Raw genomic sequence first — 22,935 nt, forward strand, 5'->3', positions numbered from 1 at the left:
GTATGGTCCATACAGATATCCAGATTTTTCTTAAATTGCTCGTGCTTTCCAGCTCTAAATTTCCTGCTACCAACAGCGTGCCGAAGCATGGCGTGATTTGAGCCTACAGATCACAGACGTTTTCTGTTCTTACGTTTCATGTGTATGGCACTCTACCAACATTTCTTTTCTGCTGATAAACACAGTGATGGCTTGCAAACAAGATTTCACCAGTGCCAGGCTTTTTGCCCATTAGGTGGTTGTCAGGTTTGCCCTGCCCAAATTTTGGCAAGCAGCAACAAGCAGTGGAAAGCTGTGAACTTGGCTACCTCTTGGCTCATCGCTTGCCATGAAGGCTGAGGATGCTCGGCTGCTTGCTGCTGCAGATAAAGATCAAGGATGTTAAGCAAGTGGTGGCATCGGTTTCAAGGCCACAGGCTGGACTGGATGGGAGGCCAGTTCTCTCCGCTCAGGGCTCGTGTGGGCCAGAAGTCCCTTCCGTGGCTCTTGACCCCTGGGCGCAGGAGTCTGCGCTCGCAGGGGCTCTGCTCTTCAGAGGGGGACTCTTGCCATCTAGTGGGAGGGGATGGTTAAACCTCCAGGAGCTCTGCTGTCCTCCTGCATGGAAAGACAAAATGCAAATCTACTTCCCAGGCTGCTGGTATGTGATTTGCTTCACTGCAGATGTGGGATCAGCTCACACCGCTTTCCCACGGCGTTCTGACTGCCTCCGATCACTGAAGCTGGATTTCTCGCCAATTCTTCTTTCCAGAAATCTCACACTTTCTCTTCCTTTTTTTCCTAGAGGTAAAAGTCTGTGTTTAAGCCTTCCTTTACTCATCTTCTCCTGGGTGGCACAAAGGAAACCCGTGAAGAACCTGTGAGTATGGGGAAGGATGCTGATGCGTGCTGGGTCAGATAGTGCATGCTGCCTGCGTTTTGTCAGGAGATTGCTTGGGGGAAGCGGGCTTTCAACAGCTGACTCCTTGATTCAGTGCTCAAAGACAGCTAGGAACTCTGAGTAATAGCTCTCATGGACAGAGCGTGGAAAGGTCTTGCAGAGTGCCTTGTGCCTGAGTCCTCCTTGGCCTAGGAAAACAGGAAGCTTGCATTCCAGTTGGAAGATTTCAGTATTAATTGGCCTTTTTTCCCTCTTCCTTAAAAGGTTAAGGACAGAACTGGAAGAAAGATGTATGTGTCTTCTCTGTGTATGCACTGCTCTATTCTTCAAGTTGCCTGGGACTGAGAAGCAACAGCTGCTGTCACGTAAGCATTGCAATACAAGAACGAGCATCGTACTTTGAGTATGTTGTGGGGCTTAGGAGTTTCACCCTCCTTCGTGATGGTTTGGTGCACGAGCCTTTTCTTGCCCAAAGATATGTTTAGTTTATGGATGTTGAGGGTGTGTTACTATCTAGACGATGCATCCAACAGAGAGCTAGGAGACATGTATTTCTCACTGGTCTCCTTGTATGATGCTGTCCTGTGCTTCTGATCTGACGGGCCACTGTTGAGAGTCTGGACTTCAGCAGAGATCCTGTTATGGGCTATTTTTGAAGAGCCTGGAGCTCAGCTGTCCTTAGCAACCCGTTATGAATGGCAGAACTGAAGTTCTGAGGGCAGCAGATTTGAAGGGGTGACTGCAAAGCATGGAAAATTGTGTGGATGAGGGAAAGAAGGCACGATGTGGTGGCTGTCTGCATTGCATTGACCCTTGGACTGCAATGCATGCAGAGAAGATAGAGATCTTGGAGGACTAAAGTTGTTGTTTCTGATAGAAACTTAATCTCATCTTTTCAGCTTTGCTGGCTGCAAAAGCAGCATGTTTTACCAGGATTTCTCTTGTAAATAGAAGCAACTCAAGTTTACAGTGTCTTGAGCTCTAGTTGCCCCATGTACATAGGACTATACAAACCCAGGAATAGTCAGGGTAGAGCAGCAAGCTAGCAGTAACCAAACAGTGGTAAATAGAATATTGGGTCTGGGAGGTCAGTTCACAGTCACTGCCAAGCTCTCTGTGCAAAAGTCTAAGCAATTCTAGTAGGGGTTAAAGGAGACACAAACCATATAGGTTTATGCCTCTTTTTGAGGGATCTGTAGACCTGCTTGTTTGTTAGCTGTCCTACAAGCTCCAGAGCAGATATACAGCTTTCCAATTATATGCTGTAGGGCCAATTGGTGTGAAAATTGCCACGTGTCTTTAACACTCTTGCCAGAGCAGTCAGCTCCTTTGGTTCTTCAGGTATCGCCTAGATCATCTCCGTGCAGAGCAACCTTTGTGGAGCTCAGTGTATCTGCTTTGTGAATTTGGCAGGCCGAGTCGACCTGGGTGAGATTTGGACGTGTGGCTCCAGAGAGTCTACAGGGTGAAAACACAAGGCTTGGGTAGGCAATGAGCCTTCCCTTTTTAAAAGAATTGAAGATTGGAGAAGAGAGGTTAGAGAACCTAATGGTGCGTACCTAATTTTGGGAAGCACGGACCATGACCGTGACTACTTGGTCAAATCCAATCATGACTTGTCCGTACGGCAAGGTGTGTGCTTCGGGCAGATACAGAAGAAGGCGAGGGTGGTGGATCTGAAACGGGTCGTGGTGGCTGTGTGCGTGGCCAGGAGATGGATTCAGCTGCAGCTGGTGCTTGTATTTTGCATGAAAATATCCATGTATGTGGGGTCACCAAACACAGGGAACCAGTGCCTGCTGCCCATGAGGCTGCAACTTTGCCCCTTTGCTTGAAGCAGTGGATAGATTACTGCTGGGGAGAGGAAGATGGATGGGGCAGATCTGTGCTGCCCTGGAAGGGCAGCAGTCTCCAAAGGAAAGAGGGGTACAGGAACAGGGCCCAAAGAGCAATGAGGCAGTGGTTAAACCAGCTGAAAGGTGCCAGGATGGCCTGTTGGCCTGGCAAGCAGTTTTTCTGGTCTCTTGTTTACATGATCAGATGATGCAAACCCACTTTACGCAGCGTTTTTTCCCTGCAGATGATGCAAGTTTGAGTGTTGTTGTTTTTTCCCCTCTGGGTGCTTGTCTTCTGGTCTTCTCTATCTACAGTATGAGGGCACAGAAAGTTTCCCTGGATGCAGCGTGCTCCTCTGAGGAGCTTCACTGAATCCCTGCCGAATGTTTTGCTTTATGCAACCAGCAAGCTCCTCCGTCGGCTGGAAGCTTGCATGGCATTTGCTGCTTGTATCCTTACCCGACCCCTCGGTACCCGGGCATGCAGCAAGCATTCCTCCTGCAGCCTGTCGTGCTCCTCCCTGCCCCGACCAGCAGACGCTCACACATTCCTTCCTCTGGCCGAGCTGCCTTCAGCTTCCTGCCGGTCTGAAGGAGCTCTTCTCCGCGCAGCTCCTGCGGAGCAGCGCCCGAGCTCCGGTTCGGTCTCATCCTGGGTTTAAGCCCTGATATTCTGTGTTACACCAAGAAACAACTAATTTTTTTCAACCCCTTGACACAGTTGACATGGGGGTGCTGCCCCGCAAGGAGGCTTTGCCAGCCTGTGGGAATCGGGGTCTTGTCTCCATGCCAGCATCATCACCTGGTGCAGTCCCCGTGGGTGGGTATCGTCTCCGAAGCCTGCTACAGCAGTAAGTTACGGGTCCGTTCCTGTGTTGGGCAGGACGCACGGTCCAGAACCAGACTGCTCCGTGTGCAGCGCCTGGAAACGGAGCAAGAGAGACTTCGTGTTGAACGGCTTCAGCCTCTTGCAGGCAAGGTTGGGCCTCTCTGGTGTTCTTGGTCCGTTCAGGGCAGCTTACGCCCTTGCTTGCGTTATGCCAGGCTTAATCACGCTTCCAAACTAAGCTCCTTTCAGTTTCTAGCATGTTGGAGCTTCTTCTAGTGCTGGTGCCTGGCTGAATGCAGTGTCCCTTTCTAATAAAAGGTGGCATCAGAGGCTGGGGAAGCTTTGCACATTAGTGCAATAGCATCTGGGGCTGAAAACAAATGACGCCTCTCCCGTGGCGGTTCGTGGTGGGGAAACGGAGGCGTGCTCCGAGCAGGACACCGGCGTACTTGGCGTGGGTGAACTGGGTTTAGAGACGGAGGGAAAGCCTGGGAGGAGGGAGTAACCTGACAACAGACCTGTGTTTTGTAGGGTTTGTTGTTACCTTGCTGGAAATACATGCAAAGATGGGGATTAAGTGTTTGGCTTTTCAGAATGGATATGAAGCGAGGCAGGACTAACCTGGAAGAGCGCAGGAGGCAGCAGCCCTGTGCTGGCGTGGGCAAGGGGCGGGCAGGCGCTGGGTGCGCTGGCTTGTGAGCAAGTCCGTTGCAGATCTGGAGTTTCACCTTGAGTCTGCGGAAGTGAGCGGGGGATATTCCCTCTGCAGTTAGCCCTTGTGAATACCCACTGCTTTTTCTGTGCCTAGCAACTTTCCACTGACCTATTTGAAAATCTCATTGAATGCAGATTTAAATTTTCAAGGGCGAAGCTAGTCAGAAAATAAATTTTCATTCTTTGGAGAACACTGACACTTCAGAATGTTACTGTCCGAAGTTGAGTCAGAAAACAAAATTTCAAGGTGTTTTCTGGAATAGGAATTGCAGACTGTTTTTTCCCCCCCTTGGTAATTTCACAGATACAGAAAACATTTGAATAGAACTGTTATGATGTGATGAAAGCCTAAATGAAAAATCGACAGTTCAAGACCATAAAAACCCCTCTTATTTTGTGGAAATATTACAGAAACTTAGTCACCTCAGAATAGTGTCTGATTTATCTGACTACTTGTTTTGCTGAAAGAAGAGTTTGAGTTAGCTCAGAGCAGCGCTGCCGTTTCACCGATAGCCGTTCATGCTACAGATGCTCTGAGCATCCGTCTCAGTTCTTGCAGTTTGGGCTGAGATCTGAGGGACAAGGCTAGGCCATTTCATATGCCTCCAAACGTTGGCTTGCATTGCAAAACCTCTTTTTCTTTTTTTTCTTTTTTCTTTTCTTTTTCTTTCTTTTTTTTTTTTTTTTTTTTTAAGCCCCAGGTATATGCTGCTTTGCAGGGGTTAAGTCTGAAATTCTTCCTCACTGAGTCTTTTTGGTGCTTCTGGCACAGCAGAGATTTTGTTTTTAATGAAGAGGAGTTGGTTTTAGCAGCTGGCTGCTCCTCAGGACGTTGCAGACTATGGAGTGACTCTTGCTGCAGATCTATGTGGTCTTTAAGCATCTGCCTTGGTTTGATCCGCTGTAGTTACGCGTTTTGAGACGACCAAGCAGCTGAAGCAGCAGCTGCTGGATGCTGAAGGGTTAAGTCGGATGAAACCTGCTCGGAGGGCTGCGGAGATGGCATGCTGCAAACCTGCACGTAAGCAGCAGAAGGGGAGCCTGGAGATGCTGTGCCGTAAAGCCTCCCGCCGTGAGGCTCCGGGTCGGCTCGGGGTCCCTAAAGCCCGCTGGGATCCCTAACCGTGGCGGTGACGTAACCGTGCACCCAGGAGCGCAGCGAGGAGCCGCTCGGGCTCCTCGCCCACCTCCTCGGGGTGGTTGCCCCCGGCCGCTCTTGGTGCTTCTGCTCCAAGAGGAGCCCGCGGTATCGGGGCCGGAGCGCGGCCGAGGGGGCCGGGTCTGGGAGGGGTTTGCTTGGCCAACTCCAGTGAAATTTGCCAGGAAGCAGCAGCTCCTCGCAGCGTATTTCTCTGGCTGCGGGGTATTTTCCAGCGCAGAAGGGACCACTCGGCCGGCGCGCTCAGCCCAGAAGGAAGAACTCGATGAAGCACGACGAGACAGAGCTCGTCCCCAGCGCAGCCTACCACTAACTCCGAGGTAACGCGGTCCTGCGGGGCTGGGCAGAGCGCTGGTGCTACCCCTAGGGAAGGGGGGCTGAGGAGCTCGCGGAAACTCTGAAACTTTCCCCAGCCTCTCTTGCTTCAGGGCTGAGCGTTCGGTCTCACTTCTTTCCTTTTCTCTTTGAACATCTTTTTTTCTTTCTTTTTTTTTTTTTTTTCCCCTTCCCTCTACCATCATATGCTATTGAGCATTTATATTCAGAGCTGGGAAGGCAGCAGATGATTCTTGTATCCTCTCCCCTCCCTGGAGACTTGATTTGGCAGGACGGGATGACACAGATCGGCGATGTCACTTTGCAAAGATGTTGCAATGTGGTTAACGATTTTCTCCCTTTGCTTGCTCTCGGGCATGTACTAAAGGAGTAGAAAAGACGCGTTGCAAACTGTCTACAGGCTGGGGCAGTGCCTATTCTGTAAGGTCATTAGTGTATGCTTGATTTAGACCAGAAAGCTACAGTATGTGCCGTAAACATTGTGTAAATATTACCAGCTAAACTTCATAAGCAGTTTAAATTATCCTTCCTGAATAAACGTGCTCTTTCAGAGGGAAAGGCTTCAGAGCAGATGTTTCCCATCGGCAGAAAGCGTAGAAGAGATCTGTCTCCAGTTAAGAAACTGCTTTGTGTTGCAACGTTTAAATTCTTAGATCTGAAGGGATGCACTGCCCTTTTGCAAAGCGGTCCCCAGCCTCGCAGCAGTTTTCATTAGTGAAGCTGTTTTATCACGCAGCAATCATAGAAGTGTTCGGGGTGGCTTCAGGATATGCAGCAGCATCTGCCTAGAAAGTTGCAGCACTGAAACACGGGACGGCTTCTTCCTGGAATGAAGATAGCCCAGGCTGAGTTCCAATTCCTAAGTGCGCCTCTAGATGACTGCTATCTTTTAGAGTAACTGTTGCTGTTCAGCTTTGAAGAGGTGGTTATGGTGTGCAGAGAAAGCAAGCTCTTACAGGAGAGAAAGAGCTAGCACCTCTATAATCAGCTTGTAAAGATGGCATTGCGTTGCTCTCAAAAGCATGCCTAATAGGGGCTGAAAATAATCTGCTTTAGGGTTGCTACATGCCCATATCATTTCATCTATACTGAACCACCCACAGTGGTGGCATTTCCTCAGCTGGAAGCTAGAGAGCAGTTAGAAAACATAAAATGAAAAATTAGCCTGAGCTACTGTACTAGCGGAGCATATAGGGAGGAAACCACATCTTCAGCGTGGCGTGCTGGATGGCCATCGCTGCAGGAAGGAATTTCAGGTGAGCTCAGCTCTAAGCGCACGGTGATGTTGGAATGCACCCCCAAAAGGGCTGCTTCATGTGAAGTTTAATATCTCAGCCCAGTGGTGCCGAGGCTCAGGATAACTCCTCGGATAGTCTGCTAACCAGCCAAATCCAGTGTGGTGTTTTCTGAGCGCAGGGTGGGAATGCAAAGATGAGGTCTTCAGGAAAAATTCAAGATAATTCAGTAGTTTGGAAAAACCATCAAGATTGAAGGGAGTTGTGATGATTTAGTAGAGGACAATATCTTTCTTGTCAACAGGATGATTTAATGGAAAAGCCAGGCATTTTGCTGAAAGTGCTATCCCTTTGCAAGCTAAGCAGAGAAGAATGTCTGCTTAGCAATGTCCTCTAGATTCTTCTCAACAGTTTGACACCGAAGTTAATTGCCTTTGCTTTGTTGCACCGCTAACTTTTCCACCTTTTTTCTTGCTTTTTGTTTGTTTTGTTTTTAACCCGCTATCCTTTCTCCTCCTGAACTGTTTCATAAAACAGTATCCCTTGCCTCCTTGATATTGTTTAAAAACACAATAATGTGCATTCCTGGAGATGGCTGCTCCGTTGGATGGAATTATTTAATGGATCATCAACGCGTTGCTTTGTAAAGCGCTTTCTTTGGAATGCTCTGGGAGCAAGTGAAGATACCTATTTACTGTAAATGCCTGCAAACTTTGAGAAATACACATTGAGAAAAATCCCAGTCCTAATCTGTCGTAATGCCGACAGAAGTTTTATGTTACTTCACAGGAGCTTAAACTCAGAGTGTGGCGAGAGGACTGAATACCGGTGCGGTGGGAGTGGGGACACAGGTCGTCATCCCTGTCCTGCGTCTGCGCTCTTCTGGGCTAGGCTGCATTAAGACAGTGTTACGCACAGCTGGAGCATGCCAAGGGGAGGGAGTTTTTTCTTAGAGGGTATCTGCTATTTGCTAACAGTTTTCAACCTCAGGACGTGCACCTGCGTGTTCTGGTGCTGTGGATCCGTGCGTGTCGGCAGTGGATTTGAATGCGGTACCTTTCCGTAGGGTCCTTTTCCTGAACTGGTGGGGTACCCTTAAGGAAAAGAGGAATTGAGTCTTGTAGCTCCAGCTTTTGTTCATCACAATTGCATCCACTAGCTGTAAATTAAAGAACTTAATACTACTAGGTTCAAAAAAAATCTTTTTTTTTCCCTGCTTAATTGTCTTGGAAGTAAACTTGGGAATAAGGTCTGTTTCTTATTAAGAGTGCAGCACAAGGTCTGTGCAACGGCCAGCTGGTGCTGGCCAGGAGCCTGAGAACTGTCGTGATTCACCTCTCTATTCCTCTTCGTTTTTCGGCACCGGGCAAAGGGAGGAGATAAGGCAAATTAATATCTCTTGCCAAAATGGAGCATATTTGAATTGGAACTATGACTCAGAGAGAAGATGCTGCATATGTCCATCTGATCCATAGGCAAGTTTTATCTTTTTAACATAAATCAATGCCTCAAAGTACTAAAATTGAAAGCAAACATCAGTTGCTTCAGTTGGAGAAGCAGGTCTTTGGAGAGACCACAGCCCGGACTTGGAAGCCATAAGAAACCTTCCGCTGGCCCCTCTCAGCTGAAACGTGGGCCATGGTGTTTGTGCCTGCAACCGTTGCTGTGTCCATGCAACATGCCATGCGTGTGTCAGCAGCGTATTTCTAAAGGTTGGATCTCAAAGTCCTAATCAAATAATGACGCAAAGGGCTTTGGTTAGGTAACTTTAATAAACACTGGATTTTCTGTAGGAGACCTATAGCTATCTCTTAAACAAAAGCAAAGTACCTTTTCTTTCCTACTTTCCTAGCTAGCATCTTTGACCACTGGAGTTTTTCTTTCTGAATATAATTTCTTTAGCAAGTAATGGCAAGCAATATGCATTCCTGGGCTGCATGCATCCTTTTTGTTGGCTCTTCAAAGAGCCGTCTGCTGTAGGAGAACACGTTTATCCCCATCTCAGCTGTCAAACACTCCAAGCTCTTTTCTGTTCCATGTAGTACTCACTGCAGTAAGTCAGTAGCTTTCTAGGAGGGGAAAAAAAATATATGCATATGTGTATGTATATATGGGTGTGTGTTTGAATGTGAAGGAGAGACCAGAAGATTCTTAAGATGTTATTAGTCTTGTTTCTCTCTTGAGTGAGATCTGAGATGACAGTGTCTGTTCTGAGTCTGCAGCGCGCTGATCTGTGTTAAGCTGGCTGCTGGCCGCCAGCAGAGCTCTGCCCGCCGCCCCGAGCGCGCCGCGGGGTCTGAGGAGGCACGCTCTGGCTTGCAGCGAAGACGGGCAGGGAGTATCGCAGGGGTCAGCTCAGACTCGGCCGATGGGCTGCAGCCAGTGGAGTTGTGGCAGCTCTAGAGCTCCAGATCGCGCAAGCTTTACCGCTGCCTCCGGGGCACAGCGGGACGTTGTTCTCTCCTTCCCTGCAGCATCCCGACCAAGTGGAAGAGGTGAACTGCACTTGTCAGCTTCCCTGATGTAAGAACTGCGTTTGCCACCAGTTGCCCTTGGCCAGTTTGTAGTAATCTGAGAGCTGCTTTCCTAAGGTAGCGCGGAGCTTCCCGAGAGTACGTTCTTGCTCCTCGGCAGCAGCACCTGCCTGAAGTGGCTTACAGAAGTCCTCTGCTGATCGGAGACCTCGGGAGCCTGAGGGAAGGGGCAGAGCAAATGGAAACAACCCAGGGGCACTTGCTAATGTCTGTTGGCTCTTTTCATCTCAACCGCAAAGAGGAATTTGGAGAAACGTGTGTTCCTCTGTGTGATGACTCGCTGATTATATTGCTTTCTTTCTGGCTTGCAGAGCCTCTGGGCTTGTAATACGTAGGAATCTTTTCCTGCAAAGATCTCTGCTGTCCTGCCTGTGCCACACTCTGCTTTGACTCCAATACAACATTTTACCGAACGAGCTTCAGTTCATGGTTTAGGTGTCTCCAACAGCATTTCAGCTTCCTTCACTGACTTGAAGCTTACATTAAGAATGGTTCATTCAGAAATTGTATTTTTTTTAACCATGCTGTAACTCTAGATTGCAGAGGTGATGCTGATTCTAACCTGGGAGAATCCTGCTACAGGTGATTCTCAAGTGTGTGACAGCTTCAGAACTGGCATGCAAAGCCAGTTTTGCAGTTCGGACTAACTCTGCCTGCGGGGGAAGTGCCGTTAGGGTGACTGCTTTGTGTGTTCCCTGCAGGCACCTACTTCTTGTGGACCATAGGTGCATCACGAAGCGAACGGGCCGTGGTGCCTCAGCAATTCCCTATGTTCTGCGTTGCTTCTGGTAGTTTCAAGGCCAGCGGGGCACACGACGTCCGCCTGCAGCACGCTCTTTGCGTTGCCTGCCCTGTGCCTCTGGCCGGTGTACGTGGCCATCGGTTGGTGTACGTGGCCATCGGTTGGTGTACGTGGCCATCGGTTGGTGTACGTGGCCATCGGTTGGTGTACGTGGCCATCGGTTGGTATTCGGTGATACTACTGCAAGGTCGGGCGGGGATGAGCAGACTCTGATTCGTGCCTGCTTTGGGATTATACTCGGTGGGAGTTTGTCTACAACAGCGTCAGCCCCGGTGCCGGCGACAGAGGTGAGTCTCTCGCACAGCAGCAGAACGTGGCTCTGAGCTTCGGCTCGCGCTGAAGCCGACGGCAACGTTTCGGGTGGCCGAATAACCGCTGTTCGGTGCTCCCGGCTGAGACGCGGACGGGGCCGGCAGCGGTCCCGGTGCTGGTTGTTCCTGCCTCCCGACGGATGCTCCGTGTAACGCACGCCGAGCAGAGCGTTGCGGGATCTCCAGGCACAAAGGGCTCCAGCCGACCGCTGCAGACTTCCCTTTTGTTGTCCGGATGAGGAGGGGAGCAGGAAAGCTGGTGTTTTGCGTTCTGTTTGAGTTGATCTATTGTTTGGCTGATTTGGTAAAATTAGAAAAGGGATCCTTGCTGGTAGGAGTAAGCTTTTGATATGGGGCGGCGAATGCTGTATTAGCAAGTAAAAGCTCAGTGTTATTTTCGGATTGAATTGTTGCACGTTTCCCTGTGAGCCTGTGCGCCCATCCGCTCCTTTCGAGACTCAAGACCGGAGTCGTGAAAAGGGCTGAGTCAGCAGCTTGCGGGCACATGCCTTAAATTACAATTTAATGCAAAGATGGAGAGTAATCTTATGGTCTGGAGCACAGGACAGAGAGCCAGAAGAATCCTGGCTTCTCCATTGAATTTATTGAATAAGTTTTTAATGTTTTGTCCTGGACTCTCTTGAATGGAGAGACCACAACACACACTTCCAGGCTTATGTCATTAATAAGTCTGGAGGCTGCTGAAGAAAGGATACGAGAGGAGGAATGAGCCCTACAATAAAGGGAATAGCCAGCATAAATGAAATGTCTTGTGAATCTAAGCCTAGACTTTTTTAGGGGGTTCAGCACATGCAGCCTCCTTTGAGACCTGGGGGCAAAACATGTCCAGCTCTCAAGCACAGCAGCAGAGTACGTTCGTTTAAATATTTCCCTTAATAAACGTTGCTGTGGCTTATGATGCCAGCGTAAGGCTGCTCGTGCGTTTGGCTCCTGTCCAGTATAGACTGTCCACGTTTGTTTCTTTAAATGCTCCGAAGTGGATCTGTCACTGAGTCCTCGGTGTTTCTGCTCCAGAGCAGCGACGATTTTCTCTAATACCGGTGCATACAGCTAGCGCCTCGTAGCTAAGGAGAGGGATTGCAGGAGGGGCCAGGGAAGAATAAACGCAGAACTCGCATGGCTGTTTGGTGCTTCAGCGTGGAGCGAAAGAAGCTGTACGACGTCTTCTGAGATGCCAACTGCCTGCTTTCAAGTCCCGCTGGCTCCGAAGGGTTGAACGTGTGACGGCTCCGGAGCGGACGGTAACGTGACCCGAAGCAGAAGCAGACCGTGGTCGCTAGTACGCGCCGCGGTGTGAAGCCCGCGGGTTTGCCGCTGCTCGGATCTCTGGAATTCGCTTCTCCAGGTGGAGCTGGACTGGAATGGGGACCTGTGGGTGTTTTTTCCAGTCTCTCTTCCAGAGGCTGTTTTGGAGCCTTAATTGATCCTTGGAGGATCCTGACAAACAGAGATGAGGCAGGATGCTGTATTGCCTAGCTGCAAAACCCGTGTGCCCCAGCTCGTTCTCTGTGGCGAAGGTTTGGGGTAGCGTTCATACAGGCTCGTTAAAATACCTTTTTGCTAGTCCAACTTCCCTTTGCTGAGCAACTGGCTCTCGGGGAATCTTATCCTCCCTCACCTGGTTTTCATTAAGTTCTATAGTAAATGATGTTTTTCCTAGTCTCGCCCAATTCCCAAAGTCTCTAAGCTTTTGGGGAACAAAAGCAAAGCAGCCTGCGGTTGCCGTTCGGAGTATGGGGCTCCTGGGTTGCCTGGCCGGGCAAGGCCAGCAGGGCTCTGCCAAGAGCGCGAGCTGGACCTGCTGCTCTTGCACAAAGACCTAGGTTAGGACCTCCTGACTGAGCTTGGTAGCTCATTACAGTAACCTGGAAGCCTTCTGTCACCCCCATCTTACAGCTGTTCGTGCACCATGAGGTTCCTCATTGCTATGAATTTTTTTTTGTTTTTTTTTTTTTTGTTTTGTTTTTTTTTGAGGCTCTGGCACCGTGCAGTGATCTGTCTGCTTTATTAATTAACACTTCAGGGAGCACCGTGCTCAGCTGGTAACTGTTACATCCTGCCTCTGAATGGTTTCCCCAGATTCTTGTGTCTTTTGGCTGAAGCCCTTCAGTAAAATGACCCAAGAGCTTTGCTCTGGGTAGAAAGCAGTCCTGGCGGGTGGAGTTATGCTGCTTCTAGCTACTCCACGGCCGCTGGTTGTGGAAGACCCTTCTCGGCCTGAGAGCAGAGTTACCGCTGGTCATCGTTCCGTTTGGCACGAGAGGGATAAGTGAAACGCACTGACCTGCTGGTTACCGACCATTTGTTGGTTCTCTCCTGCAAAGTGTTTCTGTTTAGCTTATTATTGAGCTTTCTGGAGTATCATAAGCAAAACTGTAAGCTAGAGGGGATTTGGTCCTATTCTGTTAATTATGGTGACATGTCATCTCATCTCTTGGGAGCTAGAGGTGTTTTGAGATTTGACTTTAAGGCTACTTGCCATAGGTTATCTGGCTTTGCCTCCTGAAACGTCCATCGTAGGGCTGCCTGCTGCACAGCGAGACCATCCAGACCCAGCAGTAGGTCCCAGCAACATGTAAACGTGGGGCGCTGCATTCTTGTACATGTGCGACAGCCATGGGAAGGCTGTAATGGTTGTGTGGGGGCCCTGTTACCCCTCACCTTAGTTTGGGGAGAAAGATTTTTCAGTCCAACTTTTTTTTTTTTTTTTTTTTTTTTTTTTTTTTTACTGTTATTTGCGGAGGCTTATTAAATCCAAAAGCATTTACGCAGCAGCAGGAGACAAACAGCTAAATAAAATGAATTAAGTCAAAACAGATGTTTGAAGAAGATCAGAACTGGAACCCAAATTTTCTGAAGTCCAGTAGTCCTCTGCTGGATTCAAGCTTCTGTCCGCTGTCTCCCTGCACAGAGGAGTCGTGGTCTTAATGCCTGCTGCTCTATCCGGGGAGGCTGCACTCTCTCCGCCTTTTTTTCCCCCCCCCTTCAGTGTTTGACATGCAACTAATGTACGTTGTTCTTCCCCGTTGTGATCTGACTATTGGGGGTACTTGTATTTTTTTTTAATATACTATTTATAGCAGTCACTCTGCCCATGTTTTTATCCTCTGGGCTGCAATACATGCCATTCATGCGTTCTTTGCTGGTGACTGCCAGCCTTCACCTTCTCCTAAGTCCACTGCTCCTTCCTCTTCCATCCACATGTCTCAAGTGCTCTAATTCCTGTTCTTATTTCTTATCTTAATCATCTTATCTCCATGAAAAGCATTGTAAGAGGCGTCCTGTGAACTCTATGCTGGTTGGTATTGAAGGCAGGCACGTCTGACTAGTATGAATCCGTCTTCAGTCAGGAGCCTTTAATTTTTGTAAAACACGCGTATCCTGCCTTGTGGACTGCATTTTCTTTGGGAATCCCCTCTGCTGCTGGAGAAGGCAGCCTAGTGAAAGCAATTGCACTTCCTGCCTCTCTTCCCTTCCAGTTCCCTGACCTGCGAAATTTCTAAAAATACTTTTGTTTCCACACTAGTAATTCTTAGAGTGCCTTATGCAAACTTAGAAATCTCAATCCACTGAAACTGCTGTGAGAGTCTCTGGCTCCTTGAAACCAAATTTTTACTCAAAACCAAGACTCTCGAGAATTTTCTGCCCATGTTTCCCCCCTTTGCCACCCCTTTGGGGCAGTTGGGTGTCTTGTTGAGTCCCACCTCACTTTTCCTGTTCCCTTCCCTGATATGCAATAATAGACTTTTAACCCACGTGCTTTTATTTCATGCGTGTGGCTCTTAGGCAGGTGCCTTCCCATCTCCAGGTCTCAAAGTGCCCTAGGAGGAAGCTCGCTCTCATCAGCCCTGTTTAACCCCGGGGGAGCTGAGGCACGGCAGTGGAAGTGGTTTGCCTGAGGTCGCCCAGCACGTGAGCATCAGAGCTGAGCTTTGACCTGATGCCTCCTGAATTTTACACTGGTCGCCTCGGGTCTGTGATGCATCTCCTCTCTACCTTGAAAAGCTGCTCAATGCGTTTCACTGTGGCTTCACCCGTGTATGTCGTCTTCTTGTCGCTTTTTGGGGGTAGCTAAGACCTAGCAAAAGTACTGGAGGATTTTTGCTTCCAGACATCCGTTTTCAGAGCCAAATCTCTTCTCCCACCTCCCCTTTGATTGTTGCCAGGAAATAATGGAGCTTTAAAGAGCTGGGGAGCTTTTCCCCACTGTGCTCTGGCATTGCTTCATTTGGAAACTATTCAACCGTTAACCTCGCCATGCGCAACTTGACCACTCCGCGTGCCGGGTGCCCGAGCGAAGGTGAGGAGTATGTGAGTGAGGAGGGGCAGAAAATGATCAAACATTAAACTCTCTACAACATTTTGGGTGAAGCTCCTTTAATGAGTCAAAAAGTTCCCAGTTTATAGCTTAACTGACTAGCTTATAGAAAGATGCAGCAGTTGTGCAACAAGTGAGTCCCTGTCTAGAGTTAGGAACCGAAGGCTGAAGAGCAGTTAGCGTTGAGCAGACAGGGTTGGACAAAGCTTCTTCTGCAAGTGTCCGTTACTGCACGCCTGGTTGCATCTGTGCAGCAGCAAGCCCTCTATCATCGTACTGGGAAAACAGACCTCAGTACCAATCTTGGTTCTGACCGTGTTGCATTTCATTTTTCTCCTCGTTTTCCATTGTTTAAATGATGAATTTGGCTCCCTTGTCAAAGGGGGTGTGGGAGAAACGGGGTTCAGTCCTGTCCTGGTAGGAGTTGAACCTAGGTTGGCCAAAGCCTGCTAGAGGCACTGAATTACTGGGTTTTCAGAGTAGGAAAATCCTACTGCTAGCAGTTGCGACCTGTGTTTTTTTTTTTTCCTGGAAAAAATACTTTCCAGCCAAAACTGTTTGGCAAGTTGGCCCAAACTTGCAAATGGCTTTTGTGGTTTTTTTTTCCTGTTTTTTCTTCCATCCCACAAAATATAATTTGCTTGACTTTGTTTTTTCACAGGTAGCATTGGATGTAATCTCTTCCATAGCTTTATCATCTGCTGAAGCAAGAGCTATGAAGCCCATGTCATTACCAAGCCTTACACAGACTTTCCTTTCATTTCAGGACAGCCACACAGTACCTACCTGCACTGATCAGCAGCTGCTAGCAGAGGACTTGGCTCTGAGAACTGTGAGCACTGAAAATGGAAAGATTCCTGGGTTTTAACCATAACCACTGTTTCATCACGCTGTTGTTCTTCACCTCCCTGAGCCCGCTGGGCCTTGCCCAGTACGACCACTGGCCCTACCTCCCTGGTTACCCTGAGCCACCCCCGCAAGTGTACCAGACCCCTCAGAGGCCAGCAAATGTTCCCAAGATCCAGCTGCGGCTGGCAGGGCAGAAAAGAAAACACAACGAAGGCCGAGTGGAGGTGTTTTACAACGGCGAGTGGGGCACGGTGTGCGATGATGACTTCTCCATCCACGCCGCTCACGTGGTCTGCAGGGAGCTGGGCTACGTGGAGGCTGTGTCCTGGCTACCAAGCTCAAAGTATGGGAAAGGAGAAGGTAAGGAAACTCCAGAGTAGTAATATTGTACTAGCCGTCTCCAGCTCCCAATAGTTCTTGATCTGTCGATCAAATTTAAGAAGCTGCAATTTTTCCTACAAATGCCTGGCAGAGCAGAAGCTCGTTATGTCAGCGTCCCGTTAGATTAAACAGTTTAAACAATAGGTGTTTGCTTGTTTTGACCGAAAGAAGCCAAGGAATGGGCAGGTCTCACTGTGCAGACTCGGCAGGGGACGTTTGGGAGCACCGCTGCGGGTGAGCGCTGCAGGCTCCTCTGCGGCGAGCGCGGATGGGCAGGAGGGGAGCTGCACCCACAGGCGTGATTTGCGGATCATTCCTTTTCCCGTCCTCCCGTGGCCTTGTAGTGAGCCAAATATGGCCTCTGACGGCTCCTTTCTCCTGCCTTTTATTTCTCTGAACTGTTTAGGCTCCACGTGGATCACCTATACAATGCTAGAGAAATCATATATATATATTTTCCTGTTAGCTTAGTCTAGAAACGCATCATGTTGTGCAATGCAGATTAGCCTATGACACCCCAAAGAAGCATGCATGCTTCATGTCCTGTATAAGGTTAAATTTATAGTAATCCTTTGGGACACTCTCAGGCTGGTTTTATGGGGAAGAGCTCTTCGCTCACCAAACTGCGTGTCCTTCCTTTCTTGGTCTTTGAAACTGTATTTGATGGTCATGTGGGCAATCGTATCACATCTTGTGCCCAAATATACATTGAACAAAGACTTGGAAAGTTGAATGTTTGTTTGTTAGCAATGAATTATTAAAATCATATTGCTTGAGCTAGAACAGCTCTGTGAGAGTATGTTGCTTTCTGACCTCAATAGATGCATTTAATTGTCTTTCTTGATACACTGTTAGTTAAATGTTGGCCTACTGGGAATTTTTCTCCAAAGATTAAAGACTGGCACGCTGCTGATGTAACCCACGGGCTCATTAATTCCCCTGCAGCAGGGGTAAACGTGCTGCCTTTCTGTTAGCACCGCTCATTAGTGCTCACACCCGTAAAGCTGCCCGTAAAAGAGCAAGCAGGAACGTGAAACCTCGAGTGTTGTCCCAGGCTGTGGATTTTGGCTCTTGGGGAGAGGGAGAGCCTGTGACATCTGAAAATAAACCAGAAACACATTGCCACGTGATTTAACGGGAGCGAGTGCTCTCTGCGCGCCAGGGTAGTGCCGGCTATATCCCGATGCGGAGAGCCCATGCTGTGGGGAACGATGCCTGGCTCGGATGACAGCGCCAGGCTTCGCGGGAGTTCCTCCTGCCCTGCTGTCCGGGGAGCCCCGAGGGGGCTGGCAGACCCTCCTCTGGGCCGTTAGCCAAGCAAACGCGTCGGAGCTCCTCGTACGAAGCCGGGGCAGCCAGGGCAAACTGCTCTGCTGCTTCTTGCAGAGCTGCAGATCCGAAGGTCGGGCAGTCCTTCATATCCAAAGGACATGTTATCCTGCAGGGATGCAAGGGAGGACAGTTAATTAGGAGGACGGCACCCCTGCTTGCTTCTCTACCAGCCGTCAGCGTAGTCGAGATCTACCATCTCTGTGAATCTGAGTTTTGCTTGCTTTCCCCTTCAGGGAGAATTTGGATGGACAACGTCCACTGCAATGGCAAGGAGACCACGCTGGCGGCCTGCACTTCCAACGGCTGGGGAGTGACCGACTGCAAGCACACGGAAGACGTGGGAGTGGTCTGCAGTGAAAAGAGGATCCCTGGCTTCAAGTTTGACAACTCGCTGCTTAATCAAATAGAGGTAAATGTAGTTAAAATCACAAGCCGCTGACCCGGAGCCTGCTGAAGACGGGGAAGTCTGCCGCAGTACATTATAGCTTATCTCAACGGCATGCTGTGGTTAAAACAAACTCCTGACAACAGCTTTAGATGCTGCCTAAGCTGCAACTTTCAGATCTGAATTTCAGCTATTCACAGCATTTTTTTAATCTAGTAAAAATGTAAAGTTTTTTTTTTTCAGCATGCGAATAACTAAAGAGAAAATATATCACTTTCCTTTTTCACAACGGTTTAGCAGAACTGAAAGTTGGTTTAGTATTTTGAAGAATGGACTTGGAGAGTTAGGATCCATGCAGTATTCGTAGCCCTTGGACCTAGGTGGCTTTGCTGGTTTATGGTACTGAATTACCGCACTGCCCCCGACGCTTCCCCTTGGGTGCAGGGGGCAATTTGAAACGCTCTGGCCTAACACTGAGCCAGCAGCTAGGGTTGGATGTGGAGGTGAGTAGGGTTTACAACCACAGGTTGAAACGGATAGACTTACAAGGAAAGATATAAAGAGATTTTTGCACAGTTTAGCTAAGGAGTGATGGAAAGGCTGTGATACCTGTGTGGGAATATCCAAGGGAATGGGGGATTAGCGCTGTAACTGAATAAATGAAACTAAGCAAAGGAAAATGTAGGCTGGTCGCTGGGGGAAAGGTTCTGCGCTGCGAGCTTGGCCTGCTAAGCTGAGGTTTGGGCTCCTGGGGAAATCGCAGGAGCAAGACGCTTGAACCGCTTTCCAACTGGGCTTGTTAGATTACTGCAGAGTCGAGATCTAGGGGGGATGCCGGGTGGAAAGAAGTTGGGCCTGAAGTCTTCAAAGGAAAGAATGTGTTTGCTCCCTCAGCTTTCAGGGTGGAAAGTATTTGTGGTGACTTAGCTAAAAGTCTCCCTTGTTTCGGGTTTTATGGTGTTTCAGCGTGCAAATTTGGGGTTGCCCTTGGTTAAAATTTACCAGAAGATCCTATCTGCTTACCACAGAGAAATCTTATTTTAAGCAGAAAGGAAATCCAGGATGTATCACATACCACAGCGTGGTTTCCGTAGCTGAACGTTGGCTTTGTTCGTGACCTGATACAATGGATCTTGAAAGCAAAATTATTCAAATAGCCACCCCATAGCCATCAGCTTATAGAGACACTCTCTGCATTTACTTCTTTGCCCTGCTGAGGTGTTTGGAAGAACACTGCATGCGCGAGCAGGCAGCATCGGGGGCTTTCGAGGAAGGCTCCCATGCAAGGGTACGGAGGCGTAGGATATGAGAGCAGAAGCCTTGTTTGCCTTGACCTCACTTCGCTCGGCCAAGGAGGGAAGGAGAGGCCTGGCAGAGAGGGATCCCGAACTACCTGGGTCAATGGCCCCGTTGTTGTGCAGGGAACGAGGCGAGATCATGGAACATCAGCGATGGCTTTGGCAGACGCCGGCTTCCCCGCAGCCACAGTGAATCCTCAGAGCAGAGGACTGGAAGAAAAGATGCTTTAGTCTAGACAGAGGACATTACTCTGAGATGCTTCAGGTATTAATCATAAAAACTTCGGAGGGCTCTGCTTTTCCGTTAGCTAAGCACTGGAGTTTGACTAATGAATTGAACACATTGGGTAATTGAGGGCTAGCTTGTGCTGATGCTGTGTGGGTGTTTAGGCTTCGTGTATGAAAAGAAAAATGAATCATGAGATTGAAGCAGTTCACATGGTAGAAGCATGAGTCACCAGCAGGATGGTTCAGGAGAAATAGATGTGGGACAAGCTATATTCCCTATGTCCCTGCAGCTCTTGGGAGCTGGGGATGGATGAAAGTGTCCACACAACGTTATGAGCAGCAGCGTTCCCAGCGTTGATGACTAACAGACATTGACCTGATGCAACAAAAACCGAACAGTTTTGTTTTTAAGTGCCTGCAGTAAGCTGAGAGTTGCCAGCCCGGCTTGCCCGTAAGAGCTGGCAGGAAATAGTGTTGCATTTTCAGGGCCTATGGGTTTTCTGGGCCATCACCACCTCCAGCTCTGCGTGCCGTGGGTTTGGTGTGAGCAGACACAGTGTCAGTACCGCAGCAGATAAGGGTGAACAGAGCAAAGAGAGCGCTAGCTGGCTTTGGGCAGAATGGGAAGCGCTGGCGTTTGAACCCAGATACGGAGCCTCTCGGCGGAGTGGTTTCCCGTCACGTCGGTGCAATGTCGTTACCCGTCTCCTAGCGAGACGTAGCCTCTGAGGTCACTCTGATGATCGCTTGTCTGGGTTTTTAGAGACTTGACTAAAGGGAAATAATTTCTGTCCTTTGTGAATTGAGAGGTCTCTGTAATTAAATGCATTTATTTTTGGCACAGCTTGATGTCCGTCAACAAGGCACATCGACTGATTTTTTTTCTCCTATTCCTTGAAGGTCGGTGGGAGCTGAAAGATTCTTTTTTCCTACTGGTTTTATTGCAGCAGGGTTAAGGCTAAAGGTGATGCGCCGTAAATTTTTAAAATGCCGTTGTGGAGTATTTTTCAGTCACAGCTAGCTGTCAAATGTTTAAACCCTCCCCCTTCGTTCAGCTTTCCTCCTCTTCCTAATCCTGCCTTATCTCATCGGCAACTGGTGTGACATAGCTGGAGTCAAAGACGATGAGAAGGGTCACTCCTAGGGTCGTCAAAACAGGGGGTCAAAAGGCTTGTGTGAAAGCAAGTTGAAAGTCTTTGCCCCCTCTGACATGCCTGGGAATTGTGGCTGTCGTGCTTCGCGTTCGCCGGAGGAAACGTCAGAGATTTGTAAGCCTCTGGGTAGCCCCCAGCTTGTCGAGCTGATGTTTTCTAACTGGAATGAGATCCAGGATTGAGTGGCCTGGAATTTTTTACTGAATAGCAATGCTGTGGTTAGGTTTCTCCACCAGTTCCACTGGCTTCAGCTATTAAACTGATGAAGCTAAACCAGTACAAATCTCCCTCTGAGATTTTCAACAGGAGACATTTCAGTTTACCCTTATGCTGCTTTTAAAACCAGATTTCACTCAAAATAGAACTGGTTTAAAACGACGCACAGAGTTTATGTACCAAATTGCACATTTTAATGCCTCATTCCCACAGTAATTGGTAACAACCAAAATGCTTCCCAGTTGGATCTGCTCGTTTTCACAGCCAGCAGACTACCAGGAGCAAGAGCTGACTTTGCTGCACGTTAGTGTGTCGGGGTGTAGGAGCAGCGGACGAGTTCTGCCGTCCTGTTGCAGGTGTGCTTGGGGTTGATGCACCACCAGACGCGTGCCAGTGCACTTGGGTTTCTCCCTGATGGAGAGCTCTCTATCTTCCTACTGCCAAGGACAGATAGACCGTCTTAAATTCATCGTTTAGAAAGTGTCTTAAAGACCTCTTAGTGCTAAGCTCTCTGGGCCTGCCAAGTGCTGCTAAGATTTAATGCTGAAAGCCAGCAGGTATAAGAAAACATCTGACTTCATTTCAACAGGGCTCCAGCTCGGAGGGGCTGTGCAAACTGACGCTCGCTCGGATCTGGCTTTGCTTCCTGAGGTCTGACAGGCAGAGTTCACTCTTCTAAATGCAACGTAATATCCCTTGAGCAGAGTTTATTTTTACTGGACAATGCACATACCTCTATTTCCCCGTTTGGAAATGCGGTAGATAAGCAACATAGGAGGAAATTTTCCATCACCATAAACCACTTGGCTTATATATATATACGCTCAGACAGATCTTTTCCCGTCACTGCTCATAGTTGGAGGGTTACGTCATACCTCTTCCTGTCTCCGTGCCTTCCCCCCCCTGCCCTGATGGGAAGGGCAGTGCCTTGCCCTTGCTTCTGTGAAAGACGCTCCCAGTTGAAGGCCAGAGTTAAACGTTGCAGCCCAAGGTGAGTGACGGGATGTCTGTGATAAGGAGATGGGAGGCAGCCAGGCAGGAGGAGGTTAACTCTCCTGGCAGGTCTGAAATCCATCAGTCTCTTACTAAAGGGCAAAGAAACTCCCATCATTTTTGCTTGATGTTTTCTGCAGCCACTGCAGCTTGTAGCCTTGGGCCTTGTCCAAAGGATTATTTCTTGGAGGGAGATGAATGCACACGGCTGGACAGCCCTGCGCGGGCTGCTGGCCGGGCAGGATCAGCCCGGTACCCCTTTGCTCAGGCACTGTGCAAACACCAAAAATTGCTCACTTCACCCGAAAGGCTTAAAAAGCAGGAGCTGTACACGGAGGCGCTGCAAGCGTGTGGCCGAGCGTGTCTCAACTGAGCAACTGCGTGGAAACTAAAGGCTGCCCGGAGCCGCACGGGTGCCGGGGAGCCCAAGGAAGCGGGTGCCGGCTCCGCGTGCTGTGATCCTCCGCCGGGGCATCGGCGCGCCCGCTCGTGGGGCCGCGTTCGTGGGATCTCGTGCTGTGCCCCTGCCCCAGGTAGCTGCTCATCTCGACTCTGTCCTGAGCTGCAGTCCTGCTTCCACCGACGGGTCGCAGCAGAAGGTGCGAGGAGCAGGTTAGCTCCATGCCAAAGCACAGCACCACTCCTGCTCGTGCTTCTTGCAGCTCACAAGTGGCTGAAGGTGGCTGGCTGGGTAGCGTGGACCTGCCCTGAGGTTCCTTTACGTGGTGCCAAAGCCTGCAGTGCAAATGTGTGCACAGTCTTGAACGTTTTCCTAAGTCTTTGCCGGATGCCAGCAGCTCTGAAATCAGAATGATTTAATGGGTGGCCACAAAACCGTGAGCGGGGAGCGCAGACCCCGCTTTCCAAGCAGTGCGTGCAGCACTTTACGTTGTCCAAACACGGCACGAGCCCACCTGTGACTGCCTCGCTGGGTTGACCAGCAATTTTAAGGCCACAGCAACTAGCTCCTACTTTTGGTGTTACTTCTTTAATAAATGCATGATAGGTATGTCTTTTAACTTATCCCTCCAAAACATCCTTAACAAAATATTTGTTGTCCGCCCTCTTCCTCTGTGCGCACACGTGCGCGCTTCAAATAGGACATGCTCTAAATATAGGAGACGG

At 49.1% G+C, this 22,935-nt stretch overlaps 1 protein-coding gene across 4 annotated transcripts in view; it reads left to right on the forward strand.

Annotated features, from left to right (window-relative positions):
- Positions 1 to 5,645: 5,645 nt before the first annotated feature.
- Positions 5,646 to 22,935, forward strand: part of LOXL2 (lysyl oxidase like 2) — a 49,825-nt gene continuing 32,535 nt past the window's right edge. For 2 of the 4 annotated variants that reach the window (XM_062596925.1, XM_062596928.1), the window contains exons 1-3: positions 5,646 to 5,737; positions 15,741 to 16,183; positions 17,770 to 17,945. In XM_062596925.1, the coding sequence (XP_062452909.1) occupies positions 15,820 to 16,183; positions 17,770 to 17,945 (540 nt within the window). In that variant the 5' untranslated portion in view covers positions 5,646 to 5,737; positions 15,741 to 15,819. Of the gene's footprint in view, positions 5,738 to 15,713; positions 16,184 to 17,354; positions 17,607 to 17,769; positions 17,946 to 22,935 lie in introns of those variants that run through there. The other 2 variants (XM_062596927.1, XM_062596929.1) reach the window with 2 other exon arrangements.

Source organism: Rhea pennata, chromosome 28 (assembly GCF_028389875.1).
Source record: "Rhea pennata isolate bPtePen1 chromosome 28, bPtePen1.pri, whole genome shotgun sequence".
NCBI lineage: Eukaryota > Metazoa > Chordata > Aves > Rheiformes > Rheidae > Rhea > Rhea pennata.